The 20,480-nt window shown below is 41.9% G+C and overlaps 1 protein-coding gene across 1 annotated transcript in view; it reads left to right on the top strand.

Annotated features, from left to right (window-relative positions):
* Positions 1-14,694, top strand: part of SNX6 (sorting nexin 6) — a 63,465-nt gene extending 48,771 nt beyond the window's left edge. Inside the window, 3 exon segments of the mRNA XM_082616737.1 lie at positions 7,828-7,987; positions 8,069-8,154; positions 14,003-14,694. Of these exon segments, the coding sequence (XP_082472863.1) occupies positions 7,828-7,987; positions 8,069-8,154; positions 14,003-14,056 (300 nt within the window). The 3' untranslated portion in view covers positions 14,057-14,694.
* Positions 14,695-20,480: the final 5,786 nt, after the last annotated feature.

The raw sequence follows: 20,480 nt of genomic DNA, 5'->3' as shown, positions 1-20,480 counted from the left end.
AGTATGAGGCGATACCTCATTGTGGTTTTGATTTGCATTTCTCTAATGATTAGTGATGTTGAGCATCCTTTCATGTGTTTGTTGGCAATCTGTATATCTTCTTTGGAGAAATGTCTGTTTAGGTCTTCTGTCCATTTTTGGATTGGGTTTTTTGGGTTTTTTTGATATTGAACTGCATGAGCTGCTTGTATATTTTGGAGATTAATCCTTTGTCACTTGCTTCATTTGCAAATGTTTTCTCGCATTCCAAGGGTTGCCTTTTCATCTTGTTGATGGTTTCCTTTGCTGTGCAAAAGCTTTGAAGTTTCATTAGGTCCCATTTTTGTTTTTATTTTCATTTCTCTAAGAGGTGGGTCAAAAAGGATCCTGCCGTGATTTATGTTATAGAGTGTTCTGCCTATGTTTTCCTCTAAGAGTTTGATAGTGTCTGGCCTTACATTTAGGTCTTTAATCCATTTTGAGTTTATTTTTGTGTATGGTGTTAGGAAGTGTTCTAATTTCATTGTTTTACCTGTAGCTGTCCAGTTTTCCCAGCACCATTTATTGAAGAGGCTGTCTTTTCACAATTGTATATGTTCTTGCCTCCTTTGTCAAAGATAAAGTGACCATATGTGAGTGGGTTTATCTCTGGGCTTTCTATCCTGTTCCATTGATCTGTGTTTCTGTTTTTGTGCCAGTACCATCCTGTCTTGATTACTGTAGTTTTGTGGTATAGTCTGAAGTCAGGGAGGCTGATTCCTCCAGCTCCGTTTTTCTTTCTCAGGATTGCCTTGGCTATTCAGGGTCTTCTGTGTTTCCATACAAATTGTAAAATTTTTTGTTCTACTTCTGTGAAAAATGCCATTGGTAGTTTGATAGGGATTGCATTGAATCTGTAGATTGCTTTGGGTAATATAGTCATTTTCACGATGTTGATTTTTCCAATCCAAGAACATGGTATATCTCTCCATCTGTTTGTATCGTCCTTGATTTCTTTCATCAGTGTCTTATAGTTTTCTGAGTACAAGTCTTTCACCTCCTTAGGTATGTTTATCCCTAGGTATTTTATTCTTTTTGTTGCAGTGGTAAATGGGAGTGTTTCCTTAATTTCTCTTTCAGATTTTTCATCATTAGTGTATAGGAATGCAAGAGATTTCTGTACATTAATTTTGTATCCTGCTACTTTACCGAATTCATTGATTAGTTCTAGTGGTTTTCTGGTAGCATCTTTAGGATTCTCTGTGTATAGTATCATGTCATCTGCAAACAGTGACAGTTTTGCTTCTTCTTTTCCGATTTGGATTCCTTTTCTTTTTCTTCTCTGATTGCCGTGCCTAAAACTTCCAAAACTATGTTGAATAATAGAGGTGAGAGTGGCTCCCTTGTCTTTTTTTTTTTTTTAAGTGAAATGTGATTTATTTCAATGGTTTTGTTTTTGTTTTTGTTTTTTATTTTTGACTGTGTTGGGTCTTCGTTTCTGTGCAAGGGCTTTCTCTAGTTGTGGCAAGCGGGGGGCCACTCTTCATCGTGGTGCACGGGCCTCACTTTCGTGGCCTCTCTTATTGCGGAGCACAGTCTCCAGACGCACAGGCTCAGTAGTTGTGGCTCACGGGCCTAGTTGCTCTGTGGCATGTGGGATCTTCCCAGACCAGGGCTCAAACCCATGTCCCCTGCATTGGCAGGCAGATTCTGAACCACTGCGCCACCAGGGAAGCCCCAGCTCCTTTGTCTTGTTCCTGATCTCAGAGGAAATGGTTTCAGTTTTTCACCATTGAGAATGATGTTGGCTGTGGGTTTGTCACATATGGCCTTTATTATGTTGAGGTAGGTTCCCTCTATGCCCACTTTCTGGAGAGTTTTTATCATAAATGAGTGTTGAATTTTGTCAAAAGCTTTTTCTGCATCTGTTAAGATTATCATATGGTTTTTATCCTTTAATTTGTTACTATGGTGTATCACATTGATTTGCGTATATTGAAGAATCCTTGCATTGCTGGGATAAACGCCACTTGATCATGGTGTATGGTCCTTTTAATGTGCTGTAGGATTCTGTTTGCTAGTATTTTGTTGAGGATTTTTGCATCTATGTTCATCAGTAACATTGGCCTGTAGTTTTTTTGTGACATCTTTGGTTTTGGTATCAGGGTGATGGTGACCTCGTAGAATGAGTTTGGGAGTGTTCCTCCTTCTGCTGTATTTTGGAAAAGTTTGAGAAGGATAGGTGTTAGCTCTTTTCTGAATATTCAATAGAATTCACCTGTGAAGCCAGCCATCTGGTCCTGGGCTTTTGTTTGGTGGAAGATTCTTAATCAGTTTCAGTTTCAGTGCTTGTGATTGTTCTGTTCATATTTTCTATTTCTTCCTGGTTCAGTCTTGGAAGCTTGTATTTTTCTAAGAATTTGTACATTTCTTCCAGGTTGTCTATTTTATTGGCATACAGTTGCTTGTAGTAGTCTCTCATGATCCTTTGTATTTCTGCAGTGTCAGTTGTTAACTTCTCCTTTTTCATTTCTAACTCTGTTGATTTGTCTTCCTTTTTTTCTTGATGTGTCTGGCTAATGGTTTATCAATTTTGTTTATCTTCTCAAAGAACCAGCTTTTAGTTTTATTGATCTTTGCTATTGTTTCCTTCATTTCTTTTTCATTTATTTCTTATCTAATCTTTATGAATTCTTTCCTTCTGCTAACTTTGGGGGTTTTTTGTTTTTCTTTTCTCTAATTGCTTTAAGTGTAAGTTTAGGTTGTTTATTTGAGATTTTTCTTGTTTCTTGAGGTAGAATTGTAGTGCTATAAATTTCCCTCTTAGAACTGCTTTTGCTGCATCCCATAGGTTTGGGGTCATCATGTTTTCATTGTCTTTTGTTTCTAGGTATTTTTTGACTTCCTGTTTGATTTCTACAGTGATTTCTTGGTTATTTAGTAACGTATTGTTTAGCCTCCATATGTTTGTATTTTTTACAGTTTTTTTCCTGTAATTGAAATCTAGTCTCATAGTGTTATGGTCAGAAAAGATACTTGATACAATTTCAATTTTCTTTTAACTGGTTTTTTTTTTTTTCAATTTTCTTAAATTTACCGAGGGTTACCGAGGCTTGATTTTACAGAATAATTTTACTGCCCCAGAAATCCTGTGTTCCATCTATTCACTCGCCTTCCTCCTAACCCGTTGATTTTTTAATTGCCTTCATAGTTTTTTGCCTTTTCCAAAATATCATGTAGTTGGGTCTTTTCATATTGGCTTCTTCATTTAGTAATGTGCATTTAAGTTTCCTCTATGTCTTTTCATGGCTTAATAGCTCATTTCTCTTTAGCACTTAATAACATTCTGTTGCCATGATATATCAACTTTATTTATCCACTGACCTACTGAAGGACATCTTGGTTGCTTCTAAGTTTTGGCAGTTATCAGTACACCTGCTGTAAACATCCATGTGCAGGTTTTTGTGTGAACATAAGTTTTCAACTCCTTTGAGTAATAAATAGCAAGGAGCGTAATCACTAGATCGTATGATAAGAGTATGTTTAGTTCTGTCTAACTGTCTTCCAAAGTGCCTATATCATTGCATTCTCACCAGCAATGAATGAGAGTTCCTGTTGCTTAACTTCCTCACCAGCATTTGGTATTGTCAGAATTGTAGATTTTGGCCATTCTAACAAGGTGTGTGGTATGTGGTTTTAATTTGCATTTCCTTGATGACATTTGATGTGAAGCATCTTTTCACAAGCTTATTATATGCCAACTCTGTGTCTTCTTTGGTGAGGTGTCTGTCTTGAAAAAAAAGGTCTTTGGCTGATTCTTTACTTGGGTGGTTAAGTTTTAAGAGTTCTTTGTGTATTTTGGATAGCAGTCCTTTTTATCAAATATCTTGTAAAATTTTTTTCTTGGTCTGGTGGCTTGTCTTCTTGACACTGTCTTTTGCTGAGCAGACATTTTTAATTTAATTTAATTTAATTTTAATTTTATTTATTTATTTATTTTTGTCTGCGTTGGGTCTTTGCTGCTGCATGCAGGCTTTCTCTAGTTGTGGCAAGTGGGGGCTACTCTTTTTTTTTTTTGCCGTACGTGGGCCTCTCATTGCCGTGGCCTCTCCTGTTGCAGAGCACAGGCCCCGGACACACAGGCCCAGCGGCCATGGCTCACGGGCCCAGCCGTCCCATGGCATGTGGGATCCTCCCGGACTGGGGCACGAACCCGCGTCCCCTGCATTGGCAGGTGGACTCTAAACCACTGCGCTACCCGGGAAGCCCCAGGGAGCTATTCTTCGTTGCAGTGCGCGGGCTTCTCATTGCGGTGGCTTCTCTTGTTGCAGAACACGAGCTCTAGGTGCACAGGCTTCAGTAGTTGCAGCTCGCAGACTCAGTAGTTGCAGCACGCGGGCCCTAGAGCACACAGGTTTCAGTAGTTGTGGCACATGGGCTCAGTAGTTGTGACACGTGAGCTCTAGGGCGTGTGGGCTTTCCTCAGTTATGGCACGCAGGCTCAGTAGTTGTGGCTCACGGACTGTAGAGCGCAGGCTCAGTAGTTGTGGCACACAGGCTTAGTTGCTCCGTGGCATGTGGGATCTTCCCGGACCAGGGCTCGAACCCGTGTCCCCTGCCTTGTCAGGCGGCTTCTTAACCACTGTGCCACCAGGGAAGTCCCAGCAATTTTTAATTAAAGAAGCCCAACTTACCAATTATTTCTTTCTTGGATCATCCCTTTGGTGTTGTATCTAGAAAGTCATCACCAAGCCCAAGGTCATATGGATTTTCTCCTGTGTTTTGCATTTTACATTTAGGTCTATGATCCATTGAGTTAATTTTCATGAAGGCTGTAAGGGCTGAGTATAAATTCGTTTCTTTGCATGTGGATATCCAGTTTTCCCAGCACCATTTGTTGAAAAGATTATCTTTTCTCCATTGTATTGCGTTTGTTCCTCTGTCAAAAGATTAGTTGGCTCTATTTGTGTGAGTCTAGTGCTGGGCTCTCTATTCTATTGTATTGATCTATTTGTCTGTTCTTTGACCAGTACCACACTGTCTAGATTACTGTAGTTTTATAGAAAGGTTTAAAGTAGGTAGTGTTAGTCCTCTGACTTTGTTTTTCTCCTTCACTGTTGTGTTACTCTGTGTCTTTTGCCTTTCCACACAAACTTTAGAATCAATTGGTTGATGTCTACAAAATAACGTGCCAGGATTTTGATTGGGGTTCTGTTGAATCCGTAGATCAATTTGGAAAGAACTGATTTTGACAATATTGAGTCTCCCTATCCATGAACATGGAATATCTCTCCATTTATTTAGTTCTTTGATTCCTTTTATCAGAGTTTTATAGTTTTCCTCAAAAGTTGTACATGCTTTGTTAGCTTAATACCTAAGTATTTCATTCTCTGGAGTGCTAATTAATGTAAATGGTATTGTGTTTTTAATTTCAGATTTCACTTGTTCATTGCTGGTATACAAGAAAGCAATCTACTTTTGTATACTGATGTTATCTCGTAAAACTTTATTTTACTCATTTATTAATTCCAGGAGTTTTTCTATATAAACAGTCTTGTTATCTGTCATCTGTAAACAAAAGACGGTTTTGTTTCTTCCTTTCCAATCTGTATACTTTTTATTTCTTTTTCTTATTGCATTAGCTAGGATCTACAGTACAATATTGAGAAAGAGTGGTGAGATGGGACATCTGTGTGTTGTTCCTGATATTAGTGGGAAAGCTTCTAGTTTTTCTCTATTAAGTATGATGTTAGCTGTAGGTTTTTTGTAGATGTTCTTTATCAAGTTGAGAGTGTTACTTCTATTCCTATTTTGCTGATGAAACAGTCAATTGATTTTTGACAGAGTGCTAAAACAATATAGTGAGGAAAATAATAGACTTTCAACAAAAGGTACCAGGACAACTGAATGGTCACATGAAAAAGAATAAAGTTGGACTTTCCTCACACCATGGATAGAAAATTTACTCAAAATGGATCAAAGATCTAAATGTAAGAGCCCAAACTATAACATTTTTAGAAGAAAACATAAACATAAAACTTCTGGATTGCCTTAAAACAGTAAAACGACAAAGAGTCCAATTAAAAAGTGGGCAAAAGGGCTTCCCTGGTGGTGCAGTGGTTGAGAGTCCGCCTGCCGATGCCGGGGACACGGGTTTGTGCCCCGGTCCGGGAAGATCCCACATGCTGGGGAGCGGCTGGGCCCGTGAGCCATGGCCGCTGGGCCTGCACGTCCGGAGCCTGTGCTCCGCAATGGGAGAGGCCACAACAGTGAGAGGCCCGCGTACCGCAAAAAAAAAAAAAAAAAAAAGTGGGCAAAAGACAAAGAAGATATACAAGTGGCCAATAAATACGTAAAAAGATGCTCAACATCTTTAGCCCTCAGGGAAATGCACATTAAAACCACAGTGCTATATCACTTCACACCTACTAGGTGGCTGCAATCAAAAAGACATAACAGTATTGACAAGGCTGTGGAGAAATTGGACCCCCTCATATAGTTTTGGTGGGAAAATGTAAAATGGTGTGGTCACTTTGGAAATAGTCTGGCAATTTCTCAAAAGATTCAACATAGAGTTACAAGGTGACCCAGTAATTCCACTCCTAAGTAATGAGATATGAAAGAGAAATGAAACGTTAAAACATGTCCACACAAAAACTTGTACACACATGTTCTTAACAGCATTATTATGAAATAGCCAAAAAGTGGAAACAAACCAAATGTCTGTCAGCTGACGGTATAAATCAATGCGGTATGTCCATACAATGAAATATGATTTAGCAATAAAAGGAATGAAGTACTGATTCATGCTATAAAATGGATGAACTTGAAACTTTATGCTAAGTGAAAAAGCCAGACATGGGAATTCCCTGGCGATCCGGTGTTTAGGACTCTACATTTTCACTGCTGAGAGCCCAGGTTCAATCCCTGGTCAGGGAACTTAAGATCCCACAAGCCGCAGCATAGCCAAAAAGGAAAAAAAAAAAAAAAGCCAGATACAAAAGGCCACATATCATATGATTTCTTTTAAAAATATTTTATGTATTTATTTATTTGGTTGTGAAGAGTCTTAGTTGCAGCAGGCGGGCTCCTTAGTTGTGGCAGGTGGGAGCCTTAGTTGTGGCATGCGAACTCTTAGTTGTGGCATGTACGTGGGATCTAGTTCCCTGACCAGGGATCGAACCCGGGCCCCCTGCATTGGGAGCGTGGAGTCTTATCCACTGCGCCACCAGGGAAGTCCCTGATTCCTTTTTTAACGAAATGTCCAAAATAGGCAAATCTATAGAGACAGAAAGCAGATTAATGGTTGTCCATGGCTGGAGGTGGGGGGTGTGGAAGGAAATAGAGAGTGACTGCTAAAGGACCTGGTTTCTTTTTGGGTGACGAAAATGTTCTAAAATTGAGGCTAGTGATGGTTACACAACTCTGTGAGCATACTACAAACCATTGAATCGTGCACTTATATGAGTGAGCTAGGGACTCCCCTGGTGGCACAGTGGTTAAGACTCTGAGCTCCCAATGCAGGGGGCCCAGGTTCAATCCCTGGTCAGGGAACTAGATCCCACATGCATGCCACAACTAAGAGTTCACATGCCACAACTAAGGAGCTGGCAAGCCGCAACTAAGGAGCCCGCCTGCTGCAACTAAGATCTGGCACAACCAAATAAATAAATAAATTTTTAAAATAAATAAATGAGTGAGTCATGTGGTGATTTGAATTATATCTCAATAAAGCTGTTACCAAAAAAATTTAGAAGAATGACATGTGGCATTCACTGTGTGTTAGTTCTGGTGATGGGGGTGGCGGTGGCTGAGGGCAGCTACTAGAAACATGCAGCATATATTATCGTGAAGTATTCTGTTTTATAGGATCTCCTGTATCGAAGATCTAGGTCACTAGTGGATTATGAAAATGCTAATAAAGCACTGGATAAAGCAAGAGCAAAAAATAAAGATGTTCTGCAGGCCGAAACGTCCCAACAGTTATGTTGTCAGAAATTTGAAAAAATATCTGAATCTGCAAAACAAGGTACTCTTATATTAACCTTTAATCATAACGTATGTTTTAACTATTATATAAATAGTTAATCCTAATTTGTTTTGTTCACAGAGCTTATAGATTTTAAGACAAGAAGAGTTGCTGCATTCAGAAAAAATTTAGTGGAACTGGCAGAGTTAGAACTGAAGCATGCAAAGGTAGTATCATATTAAAGATTTAATAATTTAAGTGACTTATAACTTAGAAATGAGTCAGTTATGAAACTTTATACTAATTTTAAAAATAGAGAATCTTAGAATTGAGAGGGATTTTAAAGGTTATCTAACTTAAACAAGAAAAATATCTATAATGTCTCTAACGGTCAGCTTTGCAAGGCTCTAGTACCTAATATGGAAAAACAGTATCATTTTTTAACTAGTTGTTAAAAAAAAATCTTACTTAATAAAAACATCACTTAAAATTTTATTTAACATTTGCCATCTTCAAAGGGACTGAAAATTTTAAATGTATTCAAAATTCCCCAAACTGTAAATATTAAAGAAATTTTAAAAAACTTTTACATGTTATTTTGTGATAAATTTATAAGTCTAAAGTTATTAAAGCGTAAAACTACACTGAGGGCTTCCCTGGTGGTGCAGTGGTTGAGAGTCCGCCTGCCGATGCAGGGGACACAGGTTCGTGCCCCGGTCCAGGAAGATCCCACATGCTGCAGAGCAGCTAGGCCCGTGAGCCATGGCCGCTGAGCCTGCGCGTCCGGAGCCTGTGCTCCGCAACGGGAGAGACCACAGCAGTGAGAGGCCCGCGTACTGCAAAAAAAAAAAAAAAAAAAAAACTACACTGAGATTTTTGGTATACTCTATAATGAGCACGAATTTATTTCTGTGTAACTGTGACATACGTTTAATTCCTCTTTCACAGTTTACCCTTCAGATATTTAAATCCTTCATATTCTCTATATCTTCTCTTCTCCATGCCAGACATCCTTTGGCTAAATATTTTTCATCCCATACACCTCAACAAGATTTTTATTGTATTATTGCCCTACTGTCATTGCTCTTTTAAAATATTATACCTGAAAATGGAAACACATTTACATACATAGAATGATTATTCACATTTCTTCTTACAGCATGTTTTATTCTATTTTTTTTTAAACTTTATTTTTTATTTATGGCTGTGTTGGGTCTTCTCTGCTGCACGTGGGTTTTCTCCAGTTGTGGCGAGCGGGGGCTACTCTTCTTTGAGTTGCTCAGGCTTCTCATTGCGGTGGCTTCTCTTGTTGCAGAGCATGGGCTCTAGGTGCACAGGCTTCAGTAGCTGTGGCACGTGGGCTCAGTAGTTGTGGAGCATGGGCTTAGTTGCTCCGCGGCATGTGGGATCTTCCCAGACGAGGGCTCAAACCCGTGTCCCCTGCATTGGCAGGCGGATTCTTAACCACTGAGCCACCAGGGAAGACCCTATTCTATTTTTTTTAACTAATTTATTTTTCATTGAAGTATAGTTGATTTATAATGTGTTGGTTTCGGGTGTACAGCAAAGTGATTCAGTTATACATATATATATGTATATATTCTTTTTCAGATTATTTTTCCATAGAGGTTATTATAGAATATTGAGTATAGTTCCCTGTGCTATACAGTAGGTCCTTGTTGTTTATCTGTTTTATATATAGTAGTGTGTATGTTACTCCCAAATTCCTAATTTATCCCTCCCCTCCAAGTATGTTTTATATGTGTAAGATATGGTTTTTTTTAACTGCCATATTGCACCAGCTTGATTTGGCTATAATCTCACTTTTTTTCTCTCTCACTTCTTGAACCTCCGCCCTGTGGTTGTGTATTTAATTTTTTTAGTAATTATTTTCATTTTTATGGTAAACAACACATAACATAAAATTTACCATCTTAACCATTTTTAAGTGTACAGTTAAGTAGTATTAAGTATATTCATGTTGTTGTACAATGGCTGTCTAGAACTTTTTCATTTATTGAGCACTTACTTTAAAAATGTAATTGCAGGCCATGTTTATGTCTGTTATTTTTTTTTTTTTTTTTTTTCTTTTTTGCGGTATGCGGGCCTCTCACTGTTGTGGCCTCTCCTGTTGCGGAGCACAGGCTCCGGACGCGCAGGCTCAGCGGCCATGGCTCACGGGCCCAGCCGCTCCGCGGCATGTGGGATCCTCCCAGACCGGGGCACGAACCCGTATCCCCTGCATCGGCAGGCGGACTCTCAACCACTGCGCCACCAGGGAGGCCCTATGTCTGTTAAATTTAAGCTTGCTTGTCTTAGCCTAGCACATTGAGATCTTTTGGAAACTTGGGTTTGATCATATAGTATTTGACTATTATACTAGTTTATCCTGTCAAGTGATGGACATTTGTAATTTGTATGAACTCCCTTTTATGTCTTCATCTAAGTTTTGATTTAAAAGGTTGATCAGGATTAAAGGAATCACTATTTGTTAACCTACCTTTTGAAAGTAAGTGGCACCAAAAAAAATTGAGTCCCTTTCTTTCTATACTAATTGATATTAACTTAATTAATATTCTTTGGTTATATTTATTTGGATAGTTATGAATTCATTTATACTATTATCAACCATTATTTTTCCCATTTTATCTGTGAAGGACATAAGGAGTATCAAGTTACTCATTAAAATCAACATATACGTTGTCTGATTTGCTGGGCTAATAACCCTGACAGAAGAAAATGTGTGGACCTCCCTGGTGGTCCAGTGGTTAAGACTGCATTTCCCCTGCAGGGGGCATGGGTTCGATCCCTGGTTGGGGAACTAAGATCCCGCATGCCATGCAGTGTGGCCCAAAAAAAAGGAAAAAAAAAAATTTTTGATAAGCCTGGCATAATTTATTCTTATTGAGCCTGTGTTGTTTTCCAGTGTTCACTGTTTTTGTTCTTTTTACAGAGGTTATAAACTATCAAACTACAACCTATTTTGTACAGCCTGTGAGCCAGGAATGGCATTCATATTTTTAAATGATTATAAAAATAAAAAGATCAAAAGAATAATATTTCATGACATGTGATAATTGTATGAAACTCAAATTTAACCTATTAAGGTTTTTTGGAATACAGCCAAGCATATGCACTTAAGCTTATTCACTTATGCTTTGTCTATGATTGCTTTCATGCTACTACAGCAAAGTTGAGTAGTTGAAACAGAGACCAAATGTCTCTCAAAGTCTAAAATGTTTACTATTTAATAACCCTTTACAAAAAAAGTTTGCTGACCCTGCTTTAGATTGATGTCATCCTCTGGTTTCCAGATTCTGTACTTTTTCAAATTCTTCCTGAAATGTGTTCTCTGTGTTCAAATTTCTGATAGCTCTTCTAGTCCAGTGGTTCTTAACTGGTGGTGATTTTGCCCCCCAGGAGACATTTAGCAATTTCTGGAGACATTTGTGGTTGTCACATCTGGGGGTTGGGGGGTCACTGCTGGTGTGTAGTGGGTAGAGGCCAGGAGTGCTGCTCAACGTCCTATGATAGACGGACAGCCCCCATGAGGAAGGATCACACAGCCCAAATGTCGAGAGTGCTGAGGTTGGGCAACTCTACTCTGTGGTCTGAGATTTCTTAATGACTTTGTAAATCTGAACAAAGTCTCATTTTGGTCCCAGGATCCACATAAATTATTCCCAAAAGAGTAGGTAATAGTTAAATGTACAACGATATGGTTTGAAACTACTTTGGATTTTATTTATTGTAACTGGTATATATGTCTTTGCCACATAATTGAAATCTAGTTAACTAGGTAGTTAGGTCACTTTTGTGTCCTTGAAAATAGGCTCAGATTCTTTATTAAGGAAGTAAAAAGTGTGTGATAGGGCAATTAAAAAAAAAACAACTGATGAGCCAACTGTGAGGGTGTGATGTGAGTCCCTGTGTACCCGGTTGTAGTTGCAGAGTTAGGTCCACCTTTGGCAGGGGCAGTTTGGCAGGTGTCAGCCTGCAGAATGTGCATCCTGTGACTCAGCGGTCCCACTTGAGGAATATACCTGTAAGAAGTATATCTAAGAAGGTAATTTCATAACTGTAGACAGGCTCAAAGTCATTTGTCACAGTTCTGTTCTTTTTTTTTTTTTTTTTTTTTTTTTTTCAGTACACGGGCCTCTCACTGTTGTGGCCTCTCCTGTTGCGGAGCACAGGCTCCGGACGCGCAGGCTCAGCGGCCATGGCTCACAGGCCCAGCCGCTCCGCGGCATGTGGGATCTTCCTGGACCGGGGCACAAACCCGTGTCCCCTGCACCGGCAGGCGGACTCTCAACCACTGCGCCACCAGGGAAGCCCCACAGTTCTGTTCTTATACTGGCCAAGAATTGACAGTAACTTGAACACCTAAAAATGTTTAATGTTTATTTTTCACTTAATTTTAGATTTTCAGGAACATTGCAAGGAAAGTACAAAGAATTCCTGGATACTTTTCACCCAGATTCCCCAAATGTACATATTATCGCATCTGCTTTGTCCTTTTCCCTCCCTTCCTCCCCGTTTCTCTTTACACACACACACACACACACTCACACTCACACTCACACACACCCCTATACACACCTGTTTTTGTCTTAAACCATATGAATAAGCTGCATATATGATGATTTTTCCCTCTTATACATTTAAATGTGAATTTCCTAAAATCAAGTAATTACTCAGTACAGTTATAAAGTTGAGGAAATTAATATCAACATAATTCTGTTATCTAATCCAGAGGCCTTTATTCACATTTCCCCAGTTGTCCCAATAATGTCCTTAATGGCAAAAGGAAATTCAAGAGAATGTGTTGCATTCAGTGCACGTGTCTTCTTAGACTTCTGTAATCTGGAAAAGTTGCTGAATCTTTGTATTTCATAACATTGGACACTGTTAAAGCACAGGCCTATAGAATGCCCCTCACTTTGGGTTTGTCTAATTAGTGGGTCTAGGTTGTGCACTTTGGACAGGAATTCCACCCAGAAGTGATGTCAGATCTTCTTGGTGCATCACACAGGAGGAGGCACATGCTGTTGATCAGTTGCCTTACTGGCAATGTACAACTTTGATCATTTGCTTAAAGTGATGTCTGCAGGCTTCACAGTGGCAAAGTTGATATTTTATACTTTGGATTAAGAAGTATTCTGTGGGGAGGTACCCGAGACTGTTAAATACCCCGTCACTTAACCAGCACCGACCAATAAAACTTTGTGCCATGGTGGGAATATTTTGTAATCAGCACTGTCCAGTGTGGTTGGCACTAGTCATGTGTGGCTATTGAAGATTTGAAATGTGGGTAATGCAACTGAGGAACTGAGTTTTTATTTAATTTTAATTAACAGAAATTTTAATTATGCAGCTGCACATAGCTGATGGCTACAGTATTGGCATTTTAGTCCCATACTGCTTTTGGCATCCATTCATGATTTTTGCTTGAGTCAATTATGATGATGATGACGATCGTCAGATGGTCATTTTCTAATTCCATCTTTCTTTATACGTTTTAGTTGACTTTCTACTCTAAGGAGGAGGTTTTCCTTCATTCCTGTTTATATATTAATGTAACCTAAATATACTTAAATTTGCCTTTATATGTCTCTAAATGTGAGTGCCAGTTCATATGTTTTACAAATGGGCATTTAGGTATGAATTTTATAGAATACTTCTGTATGTAATCTTACTATTTTTATAAAAAGTGCTGTAAATCTAATGCTATATTTTAATGGCTAAAGGAATGTGATAAGAACCTGTCTAACAATCAGAACATACTCAGTGGAGTAATCTGCATACAAAGGGCATATTTTATAACCCTCACTGGAGCATGCCAAATATTAATATTGTTCTAGACAGAAATTTACTGAACAATCTGGTATGTGGAAAATATTGTGCATGGAACAAATTCTGTAATTTTACGTCTTTAAACCTTTATTTGTATATAATAAATGACTTTTCAAAATTCTGATATCTTAAATGTAAAGTTACGTGATTTCTAATACTGTATATTTTCAGTAAGAGTCTTTCACACTGTTTGAACTTCATTTATTTTCCCTCCCTTTTTAGGGTAACTTACAGTTGCTGCAGAACTGCCTGGCAGTGTTAAATGGAGACACATAAGCCACACTCTGCCTTCCAGTTAAAAAGGGCTGCCTTCCGTCAGATTTTATTTCTTTTCTTAATGATGCTAGACATTTACTGCTCACTGGAAACAAAAGAAACAGCTGACAAAGTGCATCTACTCTCCCTTTTTCTGAGAAACAGTGGCGCGGTGCCGCCCTCGGGTGCTGTGGGCTGCATGATGGGACCTGCGCGCCTGCGCCGCGGACAGTTGATGATCATCGCGCCCTCCTCCTCTTCAGAAGCCCAAAGTACTGCCTTTTTTTAAGTAGCCTCTAGAACTGTGCTTATTTTATGAATAGTATTCCTTATGGCTGCCAATCTTATTTACTTTTAAGTAATTTCTGAAGTTTAACCCTTTCAAAATACATTGTGTAAACAAGATAAGGATTGCCGTTACCTTTTTTGAATTGTGTTTTAAAAAAAACATTGTACACCACCTTAGTTCACTCTTGTATCCTGGCAAAGCATCTTAATGAGACTTATTTTTAATTAATGAACGTTTCTTAGAAGTTTTGGGACAGACTTTACGTAATCTTTATAAGTATGATTTCTGAAGAAAAGCAAATGCATTAGTATGTTTGCCTTAAACTTGTAGACTAAACGAACTATTGTCAAATAAACAGTGATAACAGTAATAGTTCTTAACTCTGTGGTCACTCTAAAATTTGGAGTAGCTATAATCTCCTATATTATGCTTTTACAGTGCAGGTCTTAGTTTTTCTTTTTTCTTATTTCTTTTAAAATGGCATATTGAACCAAGTTCACCACTTCACAAAAGAATGAACTGCTTCTCTGTGTGCTTTTAGCACTTCATATAAGATGGAATTGGGCAGAGACAGGTTAGAGACAGCTGTTTCTAAAACAGGAACAGAGAGTATGGTCTGTGGTGCTTTCCAGGATTCCAGCCCTAGTTCAGCTAATTAACCGTGCAACATACACCAGTGAATAGACTGGTATGTAGAGAGAGGCGTGCTATAGGGAACAGCACTTGTCAGTGGGGGAAAAGTTGGAATATTTGGAATAAAAGTGGCAGTACAAAAAGGATACTGTCAGTAGCTACATTACAGATATTATTGGCCTTTCTAATGTGAACGAACATTGTTATTCCTAGTTTAAAATTAGATTGCGTGGTTGGATTTTTCCACACTTAAGTTGTTTCCCATGTGGAAACCACAGGCATCTGGGTTGGTGACCCTTCCACCGCGTTCCTAGTTTGTTTTCCCAAACCGTTTTTAAGAACACCTGCCTGGATCTCAGGACTAGTCGCTATGATTCCAGCCTTTTCTGCCGCATGTCTCTTGCCTCACTGGTGTGCTGTCTCAATGTTTCTCTCTTATTTACGTTCCTCAGTGCGTTTGAACTGTTGATGTTTGTGTTGCCTGAGAGATTGTTTTGTCCTCCATGTCCCCATCACTGGTGAGAATATGCCCCTGCGATGCCCACCAGTGGGTGAACGTGGGGTGGAGGGCCGTAGCTTCTGGATTCAGGAGCAGTCCCTTCAGTGACTGCCCTTGTGGCCTCAGACCACAAGGTTCACTCGACCTGTCTGCCTATTTCTCTACCGTAAAAGACATATTGACCTACCTCACAGGGGTGTTGTGAGGATTAATAAATGTTGGTACAGTGCTTTGGAAATGTGAAGATGCTGTGTAAATGCTAAAAAAAAATAGCAAGTTCAGAGCAAAAAGCTACACAATTTTTCACACATCCGTCAGCTAATGTGTTTCTACGGAGGTGGCCTTTTTCTGGGAAAGAAGTACAGTGGAAAGTACATCCCTTGGCCCTTTGGTTCACTGACGGGGTGGGCGTAGACAGGAAGCAGCAATTGTGTGCTGCACGTGAGTGTGGGGAGGTGAGGGGTGCTTACTAAACACATGTATTAATGAGTGGATGACTGTCCGAGGGTCTTCTCACTGACAAAACGTACAGATAAGGGAAAGAATGTATGTTACTCCGTCGAGGTCATACGGGAGGGATTTCCTTTGTACGTCCATAACAATTGAAAGGTTTATTCCATAGCTCACTGCTAGTCCCTGATAAAAATAGCCAGCCCTGGTGAGTTGTGGCATTCGTAAAACTTCTTAACCATCTCCTGCCTGAGGGCCGCAAAGGTGCGACGGGAAGACGCCTAGTGGCAGAGACAAGCCAGCAATGGGCAGTCTGGGGTTTCCCTCGGATGATGCTTTATGCTCTGCAACCCAGGCTGTGGGAATGGCCTGGGGAGTCAACGTTGGCTGCGGTGGGAAGCAAGGGACTGAGGGATTAGGAGTTTATGCGGTGAGAGTGGAGGATGGCAGGAGAGGAAATTTGTGAGAAAAAAGAAAGTGTGTCGGGGCTTCCCTGGTGGCGCAGTGGTTGGGAGTCCGCCTGCCGATGCAGGGGGACACGGGTTCGTGCCCCGGTCCGGGAGGATCCCACATGCCGCGGAGCGGCTTGGGCCTGCGAGTCCGGAGCCTGTGCTCCGCAACGGGAGAGGCCACGGCAGTGAGAGGCCCGTGTACCGCACAAAAAAAAAAAAAAAAAAAAAAAAAAAAAAGAAGGGTGTCAAGCCTATCTGTAGGTCAGTGAGGCTCCAACTGGGGGAGAAAGTGTTTACAATATTCTTAATGTTCCGTAGTAAAACTATGGAAGTTCAGGTCAAAATGATGTTTCTCTTCCGGTGGGTGGGTGGGTGGGTGGGTGGGGTTGTTGAAAGGAAAACTGCTGAGAAGCGCAGAGCTATTCAATACTGTAAAAATAAGAAGTGAGGGTCTTCCCTGCTGGTGCAGTGGTTTAGAATCCGCCAGCCAATGCAGGGGACACGGGTTCGAGGACTGGACCGGGAAGAGCGCACCTGCTGCGGAGCAACCAAGCCCGAGGGCCACCACTACGGAGCCCGCGCGCCTAGAGCCAGTGCTGCCCAACAAGAGAAGCCACCGCAATGAGAAGCCCCCGCTCGCCGCAACTAGAGAAAGCCCGGGTGCAGCAACGAAGACCCGACGCAGCCAAAAATAAAATGAATTTATAAAAAATTTAAAAATAAGTGAAATTCTGTGTTTCGCTGCTGCTGGATAGAAGAGTATCAGGATCAGCTCACCAACCCTCGGCTTGCACATTCCCGGTGACATTATAGAAAAAGCGGAGCCCCGGTTCGAGCCCTGGGCGGGGAAGACCCCACGTGCCACGGAGCAACTAAGCCCGTGCGCCGCAACTACTGATCCTGCGCTCTGGAGCCCGCGAGCCACAACTGCTGAGCCCCCGGGCGCTCTAGCGCCCCTGCTCCGCAACAAGAGAAACCACTGCAATGAGAAGCCCCCACCCCCCACAACTAGAGAAGGCTTGCGCGCAACAGTGAAGACCCAAACGCAGCGAAAAAAGAATAATAAATATCTATAAACCCAGTTTTATAGGTTAGATACATAGAGCAAATTGGTCGTTGCCAAGGGTGGAGAGACGGTGGGAGGTTGCTAAAATCTGTGGTAGGGCACGTGAAGAGACACAAATCCCACTCATAAATAAGTCATGAGGACATAATACACAGCATGATAAACTGAGACTGAAAAATAAATTTTAAAAAATGAAGCTACAAAACACAGAGGAGAGCACAAAGGCAGTCCCCCAGTGCCATAAATTATGCAGTTCCGTTCCCCACACTTAGGGAAATCACAACGGTCAACATCCGCAGAACAATGAGTAAGCTTCGCTCTGGGTGTGACCACTCGTACCTCGAGTCACGGCGAAAACTTGCTGAGGAAGTCTGTATTTCGTTTTTAAATTAAGCCTGAGATCAGTAACTTTTACCCATGTGGATGGATGCGTATACATATTTTTTTGTATGTATGGGTCTCCGGCCATCCATGGCCGTCGGGTAGCGCAACCCCAGTTTCCCAACCGGAGACTGAAACCAAGCCTAGAGCAGGGATAATAATCACGGGGCCCTCACAAAACACCGTGTTTCTTTCATTCTATCCTTTAAACGAGGTGATTCTCAACATTGCCGCAGTTTCACGATCGTTCGCCCCTCGGACGTTACTTCGAGATACCGAGTTTAATGCTCTACACCGTAAACCCTCCTTACTCAACTACTATCACATGTAGTGTTCCGTACCTGTTAGTTCCGTGCTCTCCCCCTACTTCTCCGAACTCTGTTCCCGAGAACTGCGGATGCTCCTCTTCTGGAACGAGCACAATTACGTCATTTCTCGGATTCACAAGGCATATAACGCCGTTCTTCTTTACGTTACTCTTTATTGTAATAAACTGCTTTCGCTCGTATTATTTGCATTACAGCAGCGGACACTTCCCTGCTCCGTTGCTTCTCAGCTGATTTCCTTACTACCCTCCGGCGGCTCAAACTACTGGCGAGAAACCGCAGTAAACAGAAAACGCGTCGACGACAGAAAACCATTTAGGTGGTTGAAATAACAGTAACCAAACCAGAAATCACCCCGTCACATTTTATCTTACTACGCGGCCCACCACACTGCAGCAGCCTTTCTACAGGCGTACGGCGACTAGCACCACAGAACTCTCACAGAAACACCTCTCACAGTACTAACAGCCACACGCGAACACTACACTAAACACCCCAACCAAGTAGGACAGAAGCGTACTGAAACAACGGATTGCTCGCTAATGGAAACCGGACAGTCTACCATTAAACAACCACAAACATCAGGGGAAAGCGCGAACGCAGTCCCCCACTACCACAAATTATGCAGTCGAGTTTCCCACATTTGGGGAAATCGCAGGGGTCAGCACATCCGGAGTGCAATGGATAAGCCTCGCCCTGGGAAAACCACCTTCGTGATCATGGTATCTCCCCTGCCAGGTAAGTATGAGTCACCGTTCTCCCCCTCGTCCCTCACCCTCGCGATCGCCCACCTCTTCACGCACGCTCACTTCCCTCACGCCCTCTCCGTGCCCTCCGCCCCTGCATGCCCCTCGCTCCGGCTTCGCCCACCCCGAGAACAACCTCGCGAGTCCTCGGCTGTCCACACGCAGGACGCGGAAGCCCAGCCGGTGTGAGACCAGCAGCCTCTGCGCGCCTCCCTATCTGCATACGCCACGCCCCTCTCCGGAAGTCCCGCGCAGGCTGAGGACAGCAGGGAGAACGCAGGAGGGATCTGCTCAGAGTCTTCGACTTAGAATGAACATTAGGTTCTTGTTTAAAGTTAGATTGAGGGGTTTCACTTTTCGCACCGTCTATGTCTAACCTTTTCCCCATTGGGAAATCGCTATGTTTGGGGGCAGTTAGCCCTCGGGCGGCTTTCTAGTCTGTTACTTTCTCTTTGCCTTGTGTGGCCTCGGGGAGCTTAGGGCAGGTTTCTCTAGATAGGACCCAGGCGGAGTGGGACCAGCAGCCTCTGTGCGCCTCCTCATCTACACACGCCACGCCCCTGCCGGGACCTTTTCGGCGTCCCGTTCTTTCCCGCGGGAGATACGGACCTACTAATTCCCGACCGAGATGCGCCGGTGTCTCCGGAGGGAGGGCGTGGGCGAGCGGCGACGAGTCGGGACCTGGAGGGGGGACCCGGGAAGACAGGAGCTCGCGGCGCCCGGCGCCCTGCAGTTCAGGAGCAGGTCGGAGCTCGAGTGTGGTCTCACCTTCCTTTCAGTGAAAATGACACGGAACACAATGTCAATCAAATGTTAAATAGTAAGATCAGAGTTTCGTCATCAGTTTAACATGAAGTTGTTTTAGTCCTCATCCATGATCTTTCGTTCAGATTACGTAGTAATCGAATCTTGCAACAGCAAAGAAAAACGAACAGAGACTATCGGGGCAAAGCGTTCCTGCAAGGGGTAGATGTGTGGGCCGGGAACGGGTGTTGAACGGTTTCCGAAAATCGAGTGCACGGAAATGTCACGTTCTCGTCCTGAGGGACTAGGCTGCCTCTTTCAGCCGCCCGGGTTTGTCTTTTCCTCTTCCATACGTGAAGAGTCTTTCTCGAGATCAAGTGGATCCTCCCCAGACGTGAACAAAACGATTCAACTATTGTGTGTCGACTTCCAGTGGACCTTGTGCTGCATTATGCTACTGTGGTCGGTGCTACGGAGCAAAGCGAGGCTAGACACAGGACTGGAGACTATAGGGTCAGGGAAGGTTTCCTGAGGTCCTAACTGCGAAAAGATCAGAGGAAACGTATTGTAGCACCCTTTTTTTCTTTTTTGGCTGCGCCGTGGGGCATGCGGGATCTTAAGTTCCCCAACCAGGGATGGAACCCACGCCCAGCTGCAGTGGAAGCGGGGAGGCTTAACCACACCACTGGACCGCCAGGGAAGTCCCAAGCACCCTTTTTTGATTACTGGTTGTCTCAGGAAGTTTCCTTTCTTAGTGTGTGTTTCCTAAAAATAGAGCATCTTCTTATCTAACCCCAGGATAATTATAAAAATCAAGAAATTAACATGGATGCAATATTATTATTTACTCTATAAACAT

This window comes from Mesoplodon mirus, assembly GCF_964341445.2.
Source record: "Mesoplodon mirus genome assembly, chromosome: 4".
Classification (NCBI taxonomy): Eukaryota; Metazoa; Chordata; class Mammalia; order Artiodactyla; family Ziphiidae; genus Mesoplodon; species Mesoplodon mirus.
The sequence above is the reverse complement of the archived record's forward strand: the minus strand, read 5'-3'. Positions and strand labels throughout refer to the sequence as shown.